Source organism: Saccostrea cucullata, unplaced genomic scaffold (genome assembly GCF_032062105.1).
Source record: "Saccostrea cucullata isolate Sc308-1 unplaced genomic scaffold, CSIRO_AGI_Scuc_v1 ctg1080, whole genome shotgun sequence".
In the NCBI taxonomy this organism is placed as follows: domain Eukaryota; kingdom Metazoa; phylum Mollusca; class Bivalvia; order Ostreida; family Ostreidae; genus Saccostrea; species Saccostrea cuccullata.
In genome coordinates this window covers 31,123-52,528 of record NW_026924105.1, presented here as the reverse complement: position 1 = coordinate 52,528, position 21,406 = coordinate 31,123, and the positions used below count along the sequence as shown (strand labels likewise).

The 21,406-nt window shown below is 32.6% G+C and overlaps 1 protein-coding gene across 1 annotated transcript; it reads left to right on the top strand.

Annotated features, from left to right (window-relative positions):
- The first annotated feature begins 8,980 nt into the window (after window positions 1-8,980).
- Window positions 8,981-20,212, top strand: LOC134265724 (microfibril-associated glycoprotein 4-like). The gene is made up of 5 exons (XM_062747947.1): window positions 8,981-9,269; window positions 9,887-10,023; window positions 14,883-14,979; window positions 15,368-15,532; window positions 19,953-20,212. Exons 1-5 carry the CDS (start codon window positions 8,981-8,983, stop codon window positions 20,210-20,212), a joined length of 948 nt encoding a protein of 315 aa, XP_062603931.1.
- The last annotated feature ends 1,194 nt before the right edge of the window (window positions 20,213-21,406 follow it).

Sequence of the window (21,406 nt, the reverse complement as noted above, 5' to 3'; positions counted from 1 at the left end):
TTGTTAAATATTTAATTTTTAGATATCTGGTATGAACAATAGAACTCTGAAGAAATGTTTTTAGCTCACCTGAGCCGAAGGCTCAAGTGAGCTTTTCTGATCAAAATTTGTCCGTCATCTGTCGTCGTCGGTGTCGTAAACATTTCACATTTTCATCTTCTTCTTATAAACCACTGGTCCAATTTCAACGAAACAAATGATATTTTATGACTTCGAAATACATATTTACAATAATGTCAACTTTATTTGCATTTATAATAATGGCATGCTGTCTGCCTGTCGACCAGACAAAGTAGCATGCATATGAACAAATTTTCATTTATGACTACCAGGTGCACATTAAATTCATTGATAATTTAAATAAAATAATATTAAGGGGATGAAGGATCTTTAGCTGAAAAAATACCTGTCATTCATTTTTTTTTTCATATTTTGTATAGCTCTTATTTAATATGTCCCTCATACCTTAAAGCAGATATATCAATAGGTTTCTAGATTTATTTCTGAGATATTGAGTGACAAATACTATGCCCACAGTGTCTGAATGAAGTTTTGATTTTCCGTATTTCTGGCCCCATTACTCGGTCCATAATGGATTTTTTTTTCAGCATAGATAAAGGCCGGTACACACGGTAAGGCTTGCCTTACAAGACTAAAACCTTACGTTTTGCAAGTCGTACGGCTCTCCTGTCCACACGTTAAGGCAAGACTTATTATCAACAACATTTACATAAATTCCATGTGTTTTTGAACCATAAATAATGCGCATTATTAAACGGAATAAGAGAATACTAGCTAGGACTTTGAAATAGTTTTACCGACCAGTGCATCCACACTTCTTAAGCAGGAAGAGGAGGTTAACTGAAGTATTTGTAGATAATAACATTATTTTACTCGAAAATGCTTCGTGTTTTCTTCAATATACCAACGTGTATGATTTTATAAAAATAGATTGAACTTTGGGTAAATGGTTTTCATTGGTCAAGAATTAAATGTCAGCTAAGTCTTGTATTAGGAAATAGAGCAGTGTTCTATTCTAAAGTCAGACTTGTAAGGCTCCAAAAAACGTGAATTAAGGGTGTACACACGGTAAGGCTAGAACGTAAGTTTCATGACTTATAAGGCAAGCCTTACCGTGTGTACCGGCCTTAAAAAATATGTCAGCACACATGTGTCTTTTAAAATATTTCAGAGTGTGAATAGGGTTAAAAATTCGAAAGATTCTTTTGTTACATGTACACTGCATCTGGAGACGGAAAATTACGGTCTTTTTAAGACAACTTAAATGACAAAAAAATTAATTTTAAAAAAATCCTATCATTCAATATTTGAAAAAAAATGCCGAAATGCAAGTTCGTCATGTTATTGATTAACTGCAAAATATCGATTGGTGAAACTGAGCTCAATATTGCTCAGGGCATAGTTAAACAAGACATGAGCATGAGAAAAACGTGTCATGTTTTCATTTCTCGAGTACGGGAAAACCCTATTATGACGTCACACATTTGCAATATAAGCTAAGTAAGACATAACTACAAAATATTTCCGTCAACAACCATGTAAAAATATTTTTTGTGTTATTTAATTTATAAAATATCCCACAATGTACTGATCATGACCCGTTTTTAAGATATTTTACTACCCGTGTTTTACAGTGTATATAATCTTACTGTACTAAGATCCACTAAGACGTCAGCGACTCGTTGGACGCGCAGTGTAGGGAAACAGAAGAATGGATCAATCTATTCCGTAATTTGAAAATATTTGCAAGAAAGTTTGAATGTTTTTAGATATTTTCATTTAGGATTGTGAACGCAAACAAACAGTCATTTTTTTCTTCCAAATACTGTGGCTTCAATCTGGTTTTGTACATATTTTATCAGATATTATGACGTAATAAAACTGAGTCACGTGACCAAACATCCTTCGTCCCCTTAAAAGTTCATATCTTGTTTCGTACATTTATGATCCATTTTATATAAAAATGGTTGACAATATAGAATGCAATTGGTTTATATATCAAATTTACCAATAATGGCCCTAAATATTCATTTAAATTTTCATTTGATTCATATGCAAAATATGCTAATTCATCTTTTTTGTACATTCAGAATATTTATGAATATGCACAAAATATACTAGTATATTGTTACGAGAAAAAAATTGAACTATTTTCGTCTTATATTGTACTTGAGCCGAAATTTGTAAATAAGGTGCCTTTATTAAAGAGACAAGTATCCGTGAGTTTGCACCTTTTTGGAAAATAATAAATGAGCGCAAGACTGTTTCGATTTCTAATCCAACCTCTGATGTTTCGGAGGTCCGTTTTTGCTCTGTTCTTATTTTGTATATTGTTTAATGGACTTTGAGATTGAATACTGTTCGTTATCTCCATATCCTTCTTACATGAATGTAAATGACTAGTTTATCTCCCTACATTGACCGTATTTACGGCACCTTGAAACAGCCATGTGCTCATATAGAAAATTGGCTTGCAAAATGGAGGTGTGGCCTAAAGGCATTGAGAAATCGATGTAAACAACGTTCCAGTGCTATATTAATCAGATCAATACCTTATTACAGTGCATGGACATAAAAATTGAAAATGAAATTAATAAACTACAATGTTTGATGGAAAGTTTAAGGCAAAAATATGTTTTTTGTAAATTATCGCGGGGCCAGATTTGGACGTTAAAACGATCCATGCTTTGTATGGGCCATCGAACATACTTTATTCTTAATAGATAACTTGAAAAAAATGATTTTGACATAAAAAGTATCACCATTAAAATAAATTGATTTTTCGTTGAAAGAGATAAAAATACCAAGAAAGGAAATTTCTCTACAAATTCCTTGAGTTAAAAAGTAGTCTGATGATGTTCTTCTAAAAGTCATGAAATAATTTAGGTACATGTACACACATTATACAAACTATTACTCTGAGTTGGTGAACAGTAGAACATTTACTGTAGCATCTTAATAATTCTGAAAATCATTTGAAAAATAAACAAAAAAATGTCAGAATTTTATGACAGACATTTATGATAGGCAAAAGCTTTTTATCTATGCATAATAGATTTATTTGTAAGATAAATCAATATATAGTTACCGAGGGATAGAATGCTTCATAGGTTATGTATAATTCCTCTGATGTTTGAGTCACGGACGATTGGGAGTAAATATTTTATAGAGAATCTCTTCAGTATAGCGTGAGAAACAATTAATATTAAAAGTAGAATCATAGCCATATTGGAATGAACCCATTAAATTGCGCTGAATAAATTTGCTAAATTTTTAACTTTGTCCAGTCAGATACTCATTAAAGGGGCATCTGATTCAAAATATTAGAAGACAAAAATTATAACTGATATTTATATATACATGCTGAAATCAAAACTCTCGAAATGGGAATGAACAAAATTGTCTGTTAAAGGACCTAATTTTTGTAAATATTATGTTTTTGTTAATAGGTCAACTGAGAGCATCTTATTTATTTTAACAAAGGTTTATTTTATTTCACAATTTGGATTATTGTGAAAGCTAGAAGAATGTCATTAACTGAACTATTTATTTTTTATTTCTTTTTATCTTCATTATGTCAAATTACGATTAATGAATATAATAAAATGGAAATGAATCGTTTTAATAATGAAGGGGAATAAAAAAAATGTAGTTTACTTTTTTTTTTATCTCATATGATGCTATATTCTTAATTTGGTTTGTCACAAATATTAATAATTTGATGTAAAGGAGATCTCATTTTTTATGCTTATGTTTTCTATTCACTTGATAATAAGGTCTTAATTAGTACATATTGCAGAAATAAGATATGAGCTTTTCTGTAGATGTTATGTGCATTATTAGAGTGTGTATCAAACAATATATTATTCATAAACTGGATGTCAATAACACCATTCGCATGTCCATGTATTTGATTTAGGCATAATTTTACCTAAAGATAGCCTATTAATTTTGTTCCAGCTATGAATGAAGAGGGGGTGGTGTGAAAGAAAACAACAAAAATAAATTAAATGATGAAAGATGCCAAGCAAAAAAATAATACTTCTTAAGGTATTTGATCAATTTTTTAGAAAGTATATCAACTGCGCAGAACAGTTAAGGTTACAGTAAGTAGGCGGGACCTAATTTATACGTGAAATGTTTACTATGACGTCACACAAAATATAAGGTCTTCAAAAAACAAGAATAAAATGAAATTATTTGCTATTTTAAAATGCGGGATAGCTCTAGACTACATGAAAACTTATTGTTACATGTATTATTGTCGTTTGTTAAATCTCACACAACAAAATCGAACGATTCGTCGATCGCAATGCACTTGTCGATGTGACGTCATCTCGCAAAAATGATGCAATCTTTACACATTGAGAGGCTTATCAAGTCACGTTTTGTACAATGAAAAATATATTTTGTTCTCAAATAAAGTATTATTTACAAATATGAAAAAAGTCGTTAACTTGGATGCCATGTCTATTTTATTATTTCATTCATATACAGTCCGTATAAAGAGCTAAAGCCACGAACTATCAATATCTGCCTTTAATTTTAGACAAAATTTAAGTTTGAAATCACAATGCCTATCATATGTTATTTTGTAGAGCACATTGTCATGGTACACTACTTTAATTTTTTCTCACACAGGCTACCGTCTTGAGCACATGCACAGTAACAAATATACCAATGAAATTAAAAACTGCCTAAAACGCCGATTTTACGGTAGTTATTTCGAAAATTGAATGTGGCCACACTCAAGTATCCTTTCCAAACTTTGCATGCATGAAAATATAACATATATGCACCTTCATGCGAAATTTCTTAGAGGTACTAGCGTGTGGCCAATATGAATTTTACATTTAATGAATGTTGAGCTTTGTGAAAATGAAGCAAGATCCTCCATTTTAATAGTAATTATAAGTTCATCGTATGCGTAAATACCCTAAATTATTAGATTTATTCTTGATAATTATATAATCCCCAATTTGTCAATAATTTTGCTTTAGAATATCTAAATTTCCATTTAATATCTTTCATATAAAATTATAAGTTACGCTCTTTATTTTCATGCTTACGTACATGATACAATGATGACGTCATAATTTGACCGTAAGGTCTACTGAATCTTAGCAAAAAAAAAATTGAAGAAGTTTGTCAAAATAATTTTATAATTAAAAAAGAAGGTTGAGAATTGATTTGTGTCGAATTTCAAATTTGTTGCCAGCACTAGATGTTGAACGTAATACCTTGTTTCAAATCTTTTTTTTATTAACATGAAAAAAGCCTAATCTGAAGTTAATATCTTAAATACATGCAACTTTAAACGTATTCTAGGATACGTAAAAAAGTAAATAGTTTAATTTGTTTACACACTGATATTTCAATTGAAGAAATATATGGCATTTTTGAATATTATGCATTCAAGATTACAGTAAATGTTATTTAGCTAACATTGTTTTGAAACTCTAAGCTCCAAAGCTCTCTCTCTCTCCCTAGCTTTTCCCTTCTTTATTAGCCTTTTACGCTGCCTAAGAGCTTTTTCGTTGGACTTCTAATTTACAAGATCAACTTACATATTTGACGATGTCCTTTATGAAGTGTAGGAACCATTTCGTGAATACTAAACGTATTATTCAATTTTAAAGAGAGCTTATTTACGTTATTTTAACGAAAAAAAGGGAAAAAAATCTATTGATTTTCTAATAACTGTGAAATTGAATAACTCCGGATGATCTATCAGCACACATATACTTTATAGAAGTAACTACTATAGAAACTGGTCATATGTGTCCGAAATTCTGCAACACCTGAATGCATTTTGAAGTAAATATGGAGGTTACCCGATTAAATTAACAAGAGGTCCAAGGGCCTTGAATCGCTCTTCTGATAAATTGTACAATCTATCATTTCTATTAGAAGCCTTCAACTCTATTAGTATCATAAGACCCCAAATGCATCAGCTTACAATAAATACTTAAGGTACTTAAATATAGCCATAAAATGTCAAAAGTAAGTCATCGTGACCTACGTTTTAATCGACATTTTACAAAGACCCAAGATGCATCTACTGACATGCATTATATAATGAGCCTTAAAACAAATGTTGTTACCTGCTTTATCGGCAGGGACCAGTACGTACTGATCAGTAAATATATCTAATTCTTTTTTTCACTTATGGATTATTGAACACAGATGGGTGCAGTGTGGTGCAGTGGTTAGAGCGTCTGCTTTAGAGTCGCAAAGAAAGGAGTCAAACCTAATGTTACGGGCTCGAATCTCTCTGTGGGTCTTGGAGACTGGTCCTTCGGAAGAGACTGTATAAATCGAGGTCCCGTGTCGCAGTAGGTGCTGGCAAGAAAAAGATCCCTCCCTGCCAAATGGCTCTGAGTGCAGAGTATAGGACAACATTTGTTGCTCTCCACCGGCTAGCTATTCGAGTGAATAAATTCTTGAGAGGGACATTAAACAATATACAATCAATCAATTAATCAATGAACACAGAGTGATTGGTGCTTTTCATAATTTCATAATTAATAAATATACACAACAGTATAATTATTTCCTAAATGACCTGTTTATATGCTGTGATACTTAAGTTTATACAATGCAAACAGAGGAGTTAAATAAATTCTCGCTTGAACGCACACAGTCCTCTGGCCAGGTAATATGCCTCAGGCAAAGTATAGGAGTTTACTTAACGTAGAACCTACGTCGTTTGACATCATAACTAGTGAATGTGTTTAGTCTGTGCTAGATCCATCATGACGTCATAATTGATTCAATGTCACTTTTTCCCGTACTTTAGAGCTTCAATAAAAATTGTAGAAAATATATTCACAGAATTCAATTTAAGATTATGCCGATATAATCTATATTCTTTTTATTTTGTTATAATGCTTAATAAAATATTTTTCTTGAATTAGAGAAACCTGTAGGCACCTTTCAATTAATACATCTTGACCTTAATTAAGTTAATAAATCCAAGACTATCTTGTGTATTGAAATAACAATGTATACAAGTTATTGTAATAATGTAAATTGTATGTACATGTAACTATTTTGAAAGAATGCAAAAATCCTAAAAAATCTCCAGTTGCCAACTAAATAGTTGTAAAATATTGATGAAATGTGTCCAAGTCAAAGATGTTCGTGTTGTAGATCGTGTGATTTTGTGTACATTTGTGAAATCTATTCTTTTTCATAATTATTTGTTACTTATTCATATGCCCGGAGTTTCATTACGATTGATTAAAAATTTACAATTTTTTCTATAAAATATGATCTTTTAAAATTAAAACTACAATTTTTGATAAAATTTTTAATCTGAAAGTAACCCCAAACAGTCATTTAATAATTAAATCCCGTGTAAGTGCAAAAAGGTCAAGAATATTAGGATCGGTAAATAACCTATCTCTCATTAGTAAGAAGAGAAATGTATATATTTTAATCACTTTTTGTAATTATTTGGGTATGTTCTTTATCATATTAAAAATTGAAAACGTTGTGACAAAGACTTCTGAAAAAAATATTTACAATTGTAGGGTGGAAAATTGACTGAAAATAAATAGAGTTCATTTGCCTATAGTTTTTTAAAAGTGGACTTATCTTTATGTCAATTGGATAAAAAAGAATTAATTCTCGGGAAATATTGTTTGATACTGTTCAATTATTAAACAATTAAAACAACGATGCTTAAAGAGGTAAAGTTTTGATTTTTTGTCTTCTTTGCATGACAAGTACCCCTGAAAATGACTGAAATTGTGAAGTCATAAAATATAATTATCATTCCATGTTTAACCGCCTGCACTACATTTAATAGCAAGAAAACATGTCATGTGCTTTTGACTGATTGATAAGAGGGTGCTAATTTATCATTATGAAAAGTTTGGAAATATTTTGACAAAGACTTCTCCGACATAGGTTCTACCTTAAGAAACTGTCTTTCTATTGCATTGATTATGCAATGATAAGCCCCGGGGTTATGTAAGCACTGAGCTGACTAAGTGACATTTTATTCATTAACACTGTATGTGTCAGATCAAAGAGTACAGTAGAAGATGCACAATAAAACTGTGTAACAAAATTTCTGTACGTGAAAGACTCATTCAATTTAATTTAGCAGTAAGAGAGGAGTTCTGCATCAGAGAGGGGTTACTCAAAGCGTAACAGACAACAGACGGACATAATTATTCCTACATCATTTCCCGCTTTTAGACGGGGGTACAAAACTAGTTATATAATACTGTGATATTTTTCAGTCAGTAGGATGACTCTCCATAAGCGAAAAAAAAAAACAATGTCCACCTAGCCCTTTGAGCTCGATAAATCTTTTACTCTTTTACAGTCTGAATCATCGCATTGACCTCAAAGAAGCAATAATTGTGTAATTTAATGAGATCAAGATTACCAATTTATTCCCTATTTAGCCCAGGTGAGTATTTCGGCCTTAAGGTACCTTTATTTATTTTTATTGCCCCGTAAAGACTTTAACCTAAATCCACCAGGGAGTCATTATTCTACGAGGGTCATTTTTCGTCACTTGGGTTATGCAAATTTTTTGAGTGATGATACTTTTCAGCGTCGAAAAATGACCCCTGGTCAATTTTCTATAGGAGTCATTATTTGTCTTCACAAGGGCACCAAAAGGGACTTGCGGAGCCTTTGGCAAACATCCGTAACTGTTTCCATTATAATTAGCACTAGTTTATTTCAGATTCAACAAATCAATATTTTAATGTATGATACACACTGAGCTCGTAACCGTTAGCCAATCATCTTCAGTAACTGATATATAGTTTGATATTAGCCAGTCATCTTCAGTAACTGATATATAGTTTGATATTAGCCAGTCATCTTCAGTAACTGATATATAGTTTGATATTTATGTTTGGTGTTTGGTATACTACATTACAAAATATCAAAGTTACCCCCAACGCAGCCAGAAGCTTTAAGTACAAATTACGATATGGGCCCTCTTTGTTCAATTATTCTAGTTTTGGTCTTTGTTGCGGTGTGCGAGTCTACCATTATTTCGAGAAAATTCAAAGCACAACTGGAAATGAACGATACCAAATCAAACGAAGAACTTTTAGAAGAATACAACTCTACATCCGTTATAGAGTGTGGAGCGCGGTGTCAAAAGGAGTGTAGTTTCTATGGGTTTAATCCTCAGATGAGGAAATGTCGGACACACAAGAATATTTTCACGTCGGGAGTGTCTAATGAGGGTGGTTGGAGATATTACTCACATGACTGTATGTAAAACTGTTATTTTCTATGTTTTATTTGCCACAAAACAGATAAAGATCATGGAACTTTATTGTTCATCATAATTTACTAGATCTAAGTAATTGTCCTGTCTTATTATTTCTAATCATTTCAACTTTCGTAATAAGAACATGCTTAAGAAAATTTACATTGTATAGTTCACATCTTAGCTTTAATCAGCAGAAAACTTTAGTCCTTCGTACGGGTATTATGCTTCTTCTCTCTTCTTGTTAATTCGTAGTATGATTCCATCAATATTTCTTAATGATTTGATTTAATTGTAACACAGCATTTGATTGGATAGAAGATTTTATTCATTTTGTATAACATAACCTACCTACGGCATAATGAATTACGTAAAAAAAACATTACCCCGCTTGATGTTACTTTTAAAATATGCTAAATTTAAAGCCTTTTCTGGATGAAAAATTGTCTTGTTGTCTACACTGAAATTAAATTATAAGGGATAAAACTCATTTCAACTTCTCTTATACGATATAACGTAACTTGGGTCAGTTGACGCTTTTTTTTATATAAATCGCTTCATTCCTTAATTACTCATAGTAGCTATTTTTCTGGATTGTAAGTTGGTTTTCTGCTTTAGTTATGCCCAGCGATTGTAAGGATCTTCAATCAGATGGATACAGGAATTCTGGGGTGTATGTCATCTATCCCCATGGGGCCACTACGATTCCTGTCCCTGTATATTGTGACATGACGACACTGGGTGGAGGATGGACGGTATATAATTAACTTAATACTCTAAAGTACGCTATTTAAGAGGTTGCTTATTCTACCTTATTTAAGCGTTTTGTAAGTAGCCGGTTAGAATTTTGATCGCTAAAATAGTCCATATTTTGTCTTCATGTTCCTTTACAACGTGTTGAAGCTATAAATTAACAATATCTGTTTTTTCTGTAAAAAAATATTTAAATATTATTTTCATTTTCTTTTACCCATGAAGAAACTTTCGCAAAAACCTCACCTAAATTTGAGACTCCATTGCCAAGACACTCAAACATTGAGTATATGTTTTGTGCTTTTAGATATGTATAATGTAATTATAAGGATTGCACTTCAAGAAATGCCAAAAAAACCTTCAAAAATGTGAATTTACAGTACAATTCAGCCAATGAATGGCACATACATTTAAGTGACCTTTCAGTTGCCTTTCAGTTACATTTTAAGTACCTTTCAGCATCCATTCAGTGGACACATTTTTGTCAACTTTCAGTGACCTTTTCGTCAACTTTCAGTGACTTTTCGTCAACTTTCAGTGACCTTTCTCTCAACTTTCAGTGACCTTTTCGTCGTGTTTCAGTTACATTTCCGTCACCTTTCAGTGATATTTTAGACTCAATTTAGCGCTTTTTCACTAGCTCATTAATTTATAATAAGATATTTCTCCTTAACAATGAAGCAATATTTTGAATATTGATTTATTATTCAATCTTAATTGTGTCTTTTTTCTTATCGTAAATAAGTTCAGGTACCTTATAAATATGTGTAAATAATCATTATAATTTTATAAAATAAATGATAATAATTTAAAATTATTTTCTAATTAGATTTAGAAAACGAAAATTCTTCAAGTGATAAAAAATGATGATCCGATAGTCGAATCAAAATTTAAATTAATGCCGTATAACACATTCTAAAGTGCTTATACGCATATTTTTCATGGAAATATTTTAAATGATGAGACAGAATCTATATTACTAACACCTTCACAGGTATGTTAAGGCATCACATGGACCAGAATTCGGCGAATTAACACTTTTTTATAATTAGGTTACACTGTTAAATCGGAAAAGTCAAACATAATTTTTTTGTTATAATTATGCATTCTTTTGACTTCAATGGATCTTATACTACATGAAGCACTTCACCACGACGTCCCCACGTGACGTCTATAATTCGAAATTATGCCTTAATGAAAAAGTGAAAAGTTCAACACTACCCCGGGGATAATTGATTTCAATTTGTAATAATAATTATGTAAAAACATCTCTGTACCATGAAAAAGTGCTGCTAGAATCCTACTGTCCTATCACAGAAATAATTATTCAACACTTTCTGATGAATCCTTACCAAATTTTTTACATTTTGTTCATAACATTGAAAAAAAAATGCATTAATTCCCGTACACCATACGGTTCTAGCTGCACTTTCCAAAAAACAATAGAATAAGAACTTTAGATAGAAACAAAAATTAAGTTTCAAAGTGTGCGGCGTAGTGTTGAACTTTTGCATCTTATTTGTTACGAACGACAGAGAAAAGGCTGATCGGCAAGTAAACACCCTCCCTGCTTTAATTTTACGACGAAATTGTTGAAGTATATTACCATAACTTATTCATAAGCTTTATTCTCACATGAATCACACATGACATTCATTCTAAATGCTTTTAAACTCCGATTCCTTGTGTTTGTTTACATGAATTCTTGTTACGTTTCACTTTCACTCTGATTCTGCAGGATCAACAGTTATGACGTCACTGGTTCGGTATTTTACTCATGTGATAACTACAGAGACCCAGAAACGACAAAATTCTGTTTGTATAATGCCTCTGCAGATTTTGATTAATTTTTACGACCTCAAATAAATCTTAAATATCGATTATAAGAAATTGTCTTTCTCTAAACTTCACGTCATATAGCTTACTATGACGTCATATCATAGAGGCATGTAGAATATTTGGTTGAAGCCTTAACCTACCTGCGAAGAAGCCGATTATTCAATTGAAAGGTGCAACTGAATTGTAACTGAAAGGTCACTGAAATGTATGTGCCATTCAGTTGACTGAATCGTAATTGAATGATCACGGAAAGGTCACATGAAAAAAGTCTTTTTAGTGACCTTTCAGTTACTATTCAGTCGACTGAATGGTGGATTTTCATCCTGTGTACCCCAACACGACAAGTCTGTCTGATTTAACCACAAATAATTCACAAAACTAAACAAAATATTGCTTAAGTGTCCACTAAATTAATATACGCCAAAATTCTAGGCATACCTTTGAAAAAGCAAAACACCAAATAACTGCGGATGATCGTATTCTTCTCACGCGTAGAAAAAAGAGTTACGATATTGGAATGATTTTTAATATATATATACATATATAAATGTATTTATATGGATTTTCAAAAAAACATTTCTTATTTGGGAAAGGAAGGAGAGATAACTCTAAAATTTTGGTAAAGTTCGCACTTTTTTTTTTACTAGAAATCAATGGAAAACGGAATGTATTTTTCAAACACTTTCCTTCTATGAAACAACTTTTATTGGTAATATGGACTGCCATATCATAAATTCTTACCGAAGTTTTTTGTGTTGCATGGGAGGCTGGGGCATATGTCTTAAGACAGAAAAAAGAGAAAAATGCTTTTCAAGTGCTTAACAACTAAATATTGTATTTTACTAAAGAAGGATATGGAAATAACAAACAGTATTCAATCTCAACGTCCATTAAAAGATAAAGGATATTTATATTGTGTGATTTTATGTTGGCTTCATCCAACGAGTTGAAATTGTGTATATATTAGTGAGGCTTGCCGAGCGAATATACAGCATTCCAACGAGTTCAATCAACGAGTTTCAATAAAGCCAATACCAAGTTACTCAATTATTGATGTTATATTTATCTCATGAGACTTTCGTTTTAATAAAAGTAAATGAATGATGGCAAATTCCAATGGATGGCGTTTTATTTGACGACATAACACCACTGATTTGATATGCCTCAAAAGAAAGTAGATCGTGTTCATTTTTTCTAAATTTTCCTATCTGCGTCTTTGAAAACGTTAGGCCTATGGTACAGTTGCTGGAACTTTACATCAAACGAACTTTTGACTTCAAGTCGTAAGGACCATGGATGGAGAGAACTAACCTTTAGTGCGGTGGCAGTACAAAACGTGCTAGATAACGTCGCGGGTTCGAATCCCACTGTGGGACGGGGAGGCCGGTGCTTCGGATGAGACCGTGTAAACCGAGGCCCAGTGTCGCAGTAGGTGCTGGCCTGAAAAAGATCCCTCACTGCTCAAAGGCCCTGAGTGCCGAACATAGGACAAAATTTGTAGCCCTCCACCGGCAAGTGGTGGCGTCTCCATATGAGTGAAAAATTCTCGAGAGGGACGTTAAACAATATACAATCAATCAATCAATCAAAACGTGCTAGACAAGACTACTTGTACCTTCATCACCTGCATGCAGAGTGCATTTATCTCAATTAATTCGATACGCAAGAGCATGCACTACGTACGAAAAATTCTATAACGAGGTAAATTATTGACATGCAAGTTATTGAAACAAGAATATCAGTAGTCTCGTTTAAAGGTGTCATTTCGTAACTTGAAACAAGAATATCAGCAGTGTCGTTTAAAGGTGTCATTTTGTAAGTTCTATGGTCGATACAATGACCTTGTCAGCAAATACAATTCATCATTGAGACAAATGCTGACTGACGTTTTTCATATCAATTGTTAGATCATTATTTATACACTGAATTGACAACGGATTTTTCCGTTATTTCACGATCATGATATTGAGCACACAGTAGGTGTGACCGGTCGGCAGGTAATGCTCACTTCTCCATGGCACCCGATCCCACCTCTGATGTTTGGGGGAACCGTGTTTGCTCTGCTCTTGTTTTGTATTGTTTTATGGACCTTGAGTTTGAATACTTTTTGCTATCTGCAATTTCTTTTTAAATTAGACTTAAATTACTAGGTACAGATAGTCATACGTAGTATACTATAAGAAGCATTGTTTAAGATGTTAAAGGCTTCTTATAACAACAACTTAACTGCTAGGCTTCACTTTACCCGAAAACGATGAAAGGGGGGAAAACATCTGTTTTCAATTACCCAATACAGATTCCTTGATAAAATAAGACATTTCTTTGACATATGCAAGTCTGTTACTTACTTTTAACGATATTATTAATCTTTATCGTTCATTTTATAAGGATAATAATTTTCACAAATAAAAGTTTCAATAAATTAAAATCTTAAAGCGGGGGATCGTGTTAAAAGTCGGAATTGCTTTTGATAAAGCATAAATTCCATAAATAAAGCATATGTTTATCTTATGAGCAGTATCTCCCACACGATTGAGATAAATATGCTTACTTTTATATGCATAAAATTTAAAAGACGAACACTAATTCATATTCAAGTTTATTTCAGATATAATGATTCTTTTTGGTAAAATTTCAGTGGAAACCAACCCACTCACTCCCTTATATTTAGAGCCGGAAATAGGGATATTTCACAATTTAGCACTGGTGTTGAAATAACTAATGAATTCTTGTTAAAAAAGTTCTTGGTTTTAAACAAAAACTTTATAGTGAAATTGTCATCAATCTTGAATTATATGACTTTCAAATGTATGCTGGTATCTCGAGTTAGCCTGCGTAGTTTTTTTTACATCCGCCGAGAAAACCCGCATTGCAGTTTATTTCAATGAGCGTATTGTACATGTTGTTTTGTTGTTCCAAAGAATATAAAACATAAAAAAGTTTCAGTTTGTATCAAAACTTTATGATCATAAAATTATTCAATACAATGATTTTTTGTGGCTATGTATGCTAACTTTTAAAGGTAATCCAGAAACGTGTTAATGGATCCCTGAGTTTTGACAAAGATTGGACAGCATATAAAAATGGTTTTGGTTCGCCAGAACAAGATGTTTGGATTGGTTAGTTCTTTATTTTAAAGGAAAATTCATAATTCGCTTCAATATTGAACAATATTGTTATGGGGTTGGGGGGGGGGGGGGGGGCAGATGACTTCACAATGCTTTTAGAACATCGGAATACGTGCACGAGGCTAAATTATGGCATTGACCAAATAAAGCTTAAAAAAGTTACATTTATTAGGTCAATGCAAGGGGTTAATCTAAATTTGAAAATAATGAAAACAAGAGAAAGAAATCACTTATCGGCATGGTCTTAATGAAGCCACAATTAGCATTTATATCTACAACTAAGATGATAATTTGATTTTCATTTAAGTATATTTCGTATTAATTAATTTTTGTTTTGAAAACAATTTTATTGTTGATTTTAAAATATTGCTTTATGCAGGAAATGACGTTATGCATCAATTAACAAAAGAAACCTCATCCCTTTATGTTTCCATCACTCTCGAGAATGGTACAACGCTATATGAAATGTACGATAGATTCTCTGTCTCCAACGAAACAGAGAAATATCAACTCTTTCTTGCAGGACCTGCCACGGGGACCCTAGGTAAGTGAATGCATTTAAGGGCAAACAAGACGTTCCTTAATAATATAGAAATTTTATAAGATTTTACCATTGAAATATTACTACTAAAACTTGTTTATACACTGAAACACTAATTGTAATCTGACAACCAAGCTACTTGTCTTGTCATACCACGAAAACAACGAAAATTAAACCCCCACGAAAATTTGTGATTCTACAGTATATGATAAACGTGATGACCTTCACTTTTCTATCGTCAACTTCCCTTACTTATGCATCAATATACCTTCATCATCTGCGTACGGAATATATATATCTCAGCTGATTCAATACGCAAGAGCATGCTCTACGTATGATCAATTTCCAAAACGAGGTAAATTATTGACAAGGAAGTTAACGAATCAAGAATATAAGCAATCTCGTTTAAAGTAATAATTTTGTAAGTTCCTTGGTCGAAACAATAACCTTGTCAGAAAATACAGTTTATCCTTTAGTCAAATGCTGACTGACGTTTCTCATACCAATTGTTAGTCCATTATTTTATACACTGAATTGACGACGGATTTTTCCCGTTATTTCCTGATCATGACAAGGAGCACACGGCGGGTGTGACCGGTCGGCAGAGGATGCTCACTTCTCCATGGCACCTGATCCCACCTCTGATGTTTGGGGGAACCGTGTTTGCTCTGCTCTTGTTTTGTATTGTTTTATGGACTTAGAGATTTAATACTGTTTGTTATATCCATGTCCTTCTTAATCACAAAAATGACCTTACCAGGCATTTCTTCAAGATACCAGGGGTAGTTTTTCTTATTTAATCCTTTTAATTTTCCAGTTTCAAATGTTTAAGGTAGGTCACTCCTGAAATTTGGTATATCAAGGATTTTTTGAGAGGTATATTTTGGATAAGTACTCATAAAGTGTAACTCAAAATCGCAAAGAAAATAGAGGGTCAGTGTGCATCCTACTGATCTACGGTACATTTAAGTTGACCTTTTTGCACTTAAATTACATCTCTTTGGTTAATTACTCTAACCCTTATTATATTGATTAGATGTAAGCATGGTAATAAATATAATCTTATTTTACGTAAAATAGTTTGAATAATATTTATCATTAAACAAATCGTGCAATTTATTGCGCGCAAATTATTGTGTGACCTTTTTGCACTAAAAAAATAGCATATTTGGGGGTAATAAAAACTTAAATAGGCAATGAAAAATTTTCTTATATCAAACTTTTTACGACTTGAATGCTCATCAGTCACAAGTATCAAGAAAATTAAAATAATGAAAGAAAAAGATGGGGTTTGTGATGTTATTTTTGAAATATTTGTCAAAATATGTGATTTTCAGTCAAAAAATGGTGTAAATTTGACCTTGACTTCTTTAATACATTTTCATTTTTTGGAAAAGTTTGTTGAGGGAAGGTGTAAAACTTCGTCTAAAAATAGAAATTAAGACCTATATTAAATATTTTTAGCAATATCAAAACGGAAAATATTCTCCGATTAAAAGTATGTGAGGCTAGATTTCCATTACATTAAATTTTATAAATGTGCAGATTTGCAGAATTTTATGCTAAATATCCTTCCACCAAAAGGAATAGTCCCCAAACCAAAAAAAATAATGATAATATTCTTTCTCCCTCCCATCACACCACACTCAAAATAGAAATGAAATTAAACAGAAGTAAGTTTAACAAATATCTGATACAATATAAATAACTTTGAATCAAGAGTCTTTTTGTTCAATTCACGTATCAGATATTAAGATTAACATTTAGCTGTTCTTTATTAGAAATTAGAAACAAAGTTCACTTTAATAAAGAAACTGTATGATAGGTTTTGGAATTTCTTTTCTCAAATTCTATTTAGAAACACAATTCACTGAAATTCACTATTCACGACACTAGTCACGCTGAAGTACTCCCGCCACCACGTGCTGATCTGCCCCTATAAACACACATGCGGATAATCGCCTATAGATGATTCACCACGTTAGTTGGAGGCCCGGACTCGCTGGTCTCACCCTCCGGCTTGGAAAGAACGTATTGGGTCCTTAAAACCATACAGCATCAGCACCAGCATGACCATCCATGCTGGATAGGTAGCCGTCGAGGAATTACACCAAACACTCCTCACTCCTTCTACACTATACGCACTGAAAATATCACACGTTTAACTAACCCTAAAATAACTTTACACAAAAAGCAAGCAAAAGAACATACTTACAACAGTGAAAATTGACCAACAAAACAAACACGCTTACCGACTAGTGAGATACGCAGCACAGTTAAGGTTACGAACGGAAATATTGGCGATTTTTTTAAGATAAAAAAATACATACTTTATTAGGATGGGCGATTCTTTTTAGGAATTCACTGATATCAAAAATGTAATGTGGTTTAAATCTACATGTTGGGGACATTTAGATTTTTTATTTAGACTTGTCATGTGATGTTGACATCACATGACTTTGGCAATTATACTTGCAGTTTAGAGGTCATCTATAAATTTCAATATTGCAAGGGCATAACCAAGTTAAAAATTTTAGTTTATTTTATAATCCTTTTCAACACTATATGTAGTTTGTAAAAAGTGCTGCGAACCTATATAGATTACCTTTTTTAATTGGTAGAATTTAATTTGTTGGACGGCAGGTTGAATATTTTGCTGGTCAACTACATTAAATATAGCTATAATTAATTTATTTGCAAGATTTCAAGAGGTTCGCAGCACTTTTCAAATATTTTAATGCTTCTTGAGTTTATGTGTAAAATTTTGACAAGATACATTGAGGGTATGCCCTTGCAATAAATAGATTTATTAGGTACTTCCATTGCTTATTTAATGAATCTGCATACAAACACACGACAGTATCGCTTGTCTGGGGAATGCACGTACAGTTTATAAATAAAATACTAAAATAGACATCGCATCCAAGTTAACGGCTTTTTATTTTACTGCAAATAATATTTTATTTGAGAAAAAAAGACATTTTTTATTTTACAAAATGTGACTTGATCAGCCTCTCACTGTGTACAAACTGCGTCATTTTTCCGAGATGACGTTACATTGACAAGTGCATTGCGATCGATGCATCGTTTATATACTGTTGTGTGGGATTTAACAAACGACAAAACTGCATTTTATAGTAAGTTTGTATGTAGTATACAGCTATCCAGCTGTTTGAAATAGTAAATAATTTAGTTTTGTGGTATTTTGAAGACCTTATGTTATGTGTGACGTCATAGTAAACATTTCCCGTACAAATTAGGCCCTGCCTTCTTACTGTAACCTTAACTGTGCTGCGTAGGGAAAACAGAAAATATGCCAGTCCAAACAACCCTTCCTTATTCTAATGGCTACCAGTTTAACAGTCCCTATAAATTGTAGAATTCACCACACCCTGAGAATGTAAAGGACAAGTACAATATTGCATCCGCCTGATCTGACCACTCTGGCCTAACCGGTAACTTTTATACTCACGCCTCATGCTAAAAATAACTTACACACTACATCAGTCTATTTAAAACCACTAGTCTTTTTCCTACGTTCTTCAGTATTTTTGACAATGAGGAAGGATATGGAGATAACGAACAGTATTCAATCTCAAAGTCCATAAAACAATACAAAATAAGACCAGAACAAACATGGACCCCCGAAACATCAGAGGTGGGATCAGGTGCCATGGAGGAGTGAGAATCCCCCGCCGACAATAAGATTAATCTGGTTTATTTACATTTCACGCGTAGATTTCTAACAAACTGTGAAACAACCTACTACATACAATACACAAAAACACGGTATGTGGGTTAAAAGCTTAAATTATGCGTTTTATTTTGATGTCACAATTGACGAACAATCCGGAAACGCTATGTCATAAGGGAAAGTCAACATTCATGCTTACATTGAACAAAAAATTTTGGCAATGTCAATTCCATGATATATAACTTGATCTTAAGATAAAACAGGGGTTTTGAAATCAATATCAAAGTTGCAGTGAAGACAAATAAATTGATTGATTGATTGATTGATTGTATACTGTTTTACGTCCCTCTCCAGAATATTTCACTGATATGGAGACCTCACCATTGCCGGTGAAGGGCTGCAAATTTAGGCCTTTGCTCGGCACTCAGGGCCTTTGAGAAGGGAGCGATCTTTATCGTGCCACACCCGCTGTGACAAGGGCCTCGGTTTATACGGTCTCATCCGAAGGACAGCCCCATTTAGTCGCCTTTTACGACAAGCAAGGGGGTACTGAGGACCTATTCTAACCCGGATCCCCGCGGGGTAAAAATGTCAAATGAATTGAAAAGATAAATTTAAGCCCTAACAAGCCGTTGCAGTCATGAAACTTTATTATCGATGATAAATACCATTTAATGCTTAAATAAAACAGTTCATTCTGTATGAGATACATGTATTTTACATCTATAGGTGACAGTATGTTAGACACTGGTTATCCAATCTACTACGATCTGTCTGGGATGGACTTCTCCACTTCAGACAGAGATAACGACGTGTATGGTGATCATAACTGTGCTGCCAGTAATGGAGGAGGCTGGTGGTTTAATATCTGTCACCGGGCCTTCCTTAACGGTCGCTGGTCCCCGGGACACTGGATTGACCCGTGGTCTCCTACCGTTGAGTGGGGGATGTATGTGAGGGGGACCTTGATGATGATAAAACGTCACTAGGTAAACACCAATAAATCTTTATAACAAGTTTTCTCGTACCGGTATTTCCGTAAAAATTTCTAATGGTTTGAATATTCTTTTTTTTTTGAAAAAAATATGCTATTTCTGTACCTTGGGACATTTCACTTTTCAACATGGCAGCCAGTGTAGCAGTAGTGCTCTTGAGTCTTGTTTAGTATTTATTTATTTTTTTTATGTTTAACAGATAAAACACCATCCACCATCAAGACAAACCCGATTTCAATTAATATTTATCGAGGGTTTCTTTTTTAAAATATTTTTTTACATCAAGTGACAAAATATGTAAATCAATATGTTTTCGGTAAAGGAAGGATGTTGAACTATTCTTTAAAGCAATATGTAAATTGTTGTATTTTTTCCTACTGAATGTATTTAGTTAAAGATGTACTTCATATGTGTTGTAATAAATATAAAATTAGAAACATTTCGTTCATTTTTACTAACAATGAAAAATGAAGATATCTGGACGGATAATTTGGATATAGTAAACTTTATTGTTGAATCTATTCGATGGAACCTGTGTTATCCGACACATGAGCAATACGCTTTACTGTGTTTTACACCATTCACTTTCATTTCTTAAGATTTTAAAATATTAAAAGAGAAAATTATTAGGTATATTTCATGTTAATGTTATGCATTATACAACGTCTAAGAATATGCTCCTAAAAAAACCTATTTTTCCCCCCATGCAGTATTTAGACTGGATGACTATTTTTTCCTTCATTTATCTGCTATACAGAACCGCTTAAATAGATGTTATTATATTTCTTTAATATCATAAAAAATAAACATAATTGTTGACGTCAGACTGAATATTTTTTTCTCCCAAAACCATTTATACCATGAATTTATCTTAAAAATTTTGACTTTAACGTGTTACAAGAAACGCAGAGATGCAAGGCTCGAACGTTTGATAGGTCTAACATTTTTATCAATAGTATATTATGATCTTAAAGTAAAAAAAACATATTCTGAAGATCACTATCTTTTATTGCTACAGATTAGCATTTGAAAAATAATAAATGGATGCACAAGATCTGTCATTGTAGACTTATCGATCATATGATTTTTTTTTATCTTTTTTTATTTCAAAACACCATAACACAGAACGGGGGTAAACGGTTACAATGTGTAATATGTATTTTATTCTAACGTCACAAACGTTCAAAG

Bases quoted from the DNA above. Each gene is read 5' to 3' on its own strand.
- LOC134265724 (XM_062747947.1), top strand. From the start codon at position 8,981: ATGGGCCCTCTTTGTTCAATTATTCTAGTTTTGGTCTTTGTTGCGGTG. The intron at 9,270-9,886 runs GTATGTAAAACT...TTTCTGCTTTAG, and splicing joins GAGATATTACTCACATGACT to TTATGCCCAGCGATTGTAAG. The intron at 14,980-15,367 runs GTTAGTTCTTTA...TGCTTTATGCAG, and splicing joins AGAACAAGATGTTTGGATTG to GAAATGACGTTATGCATCAA.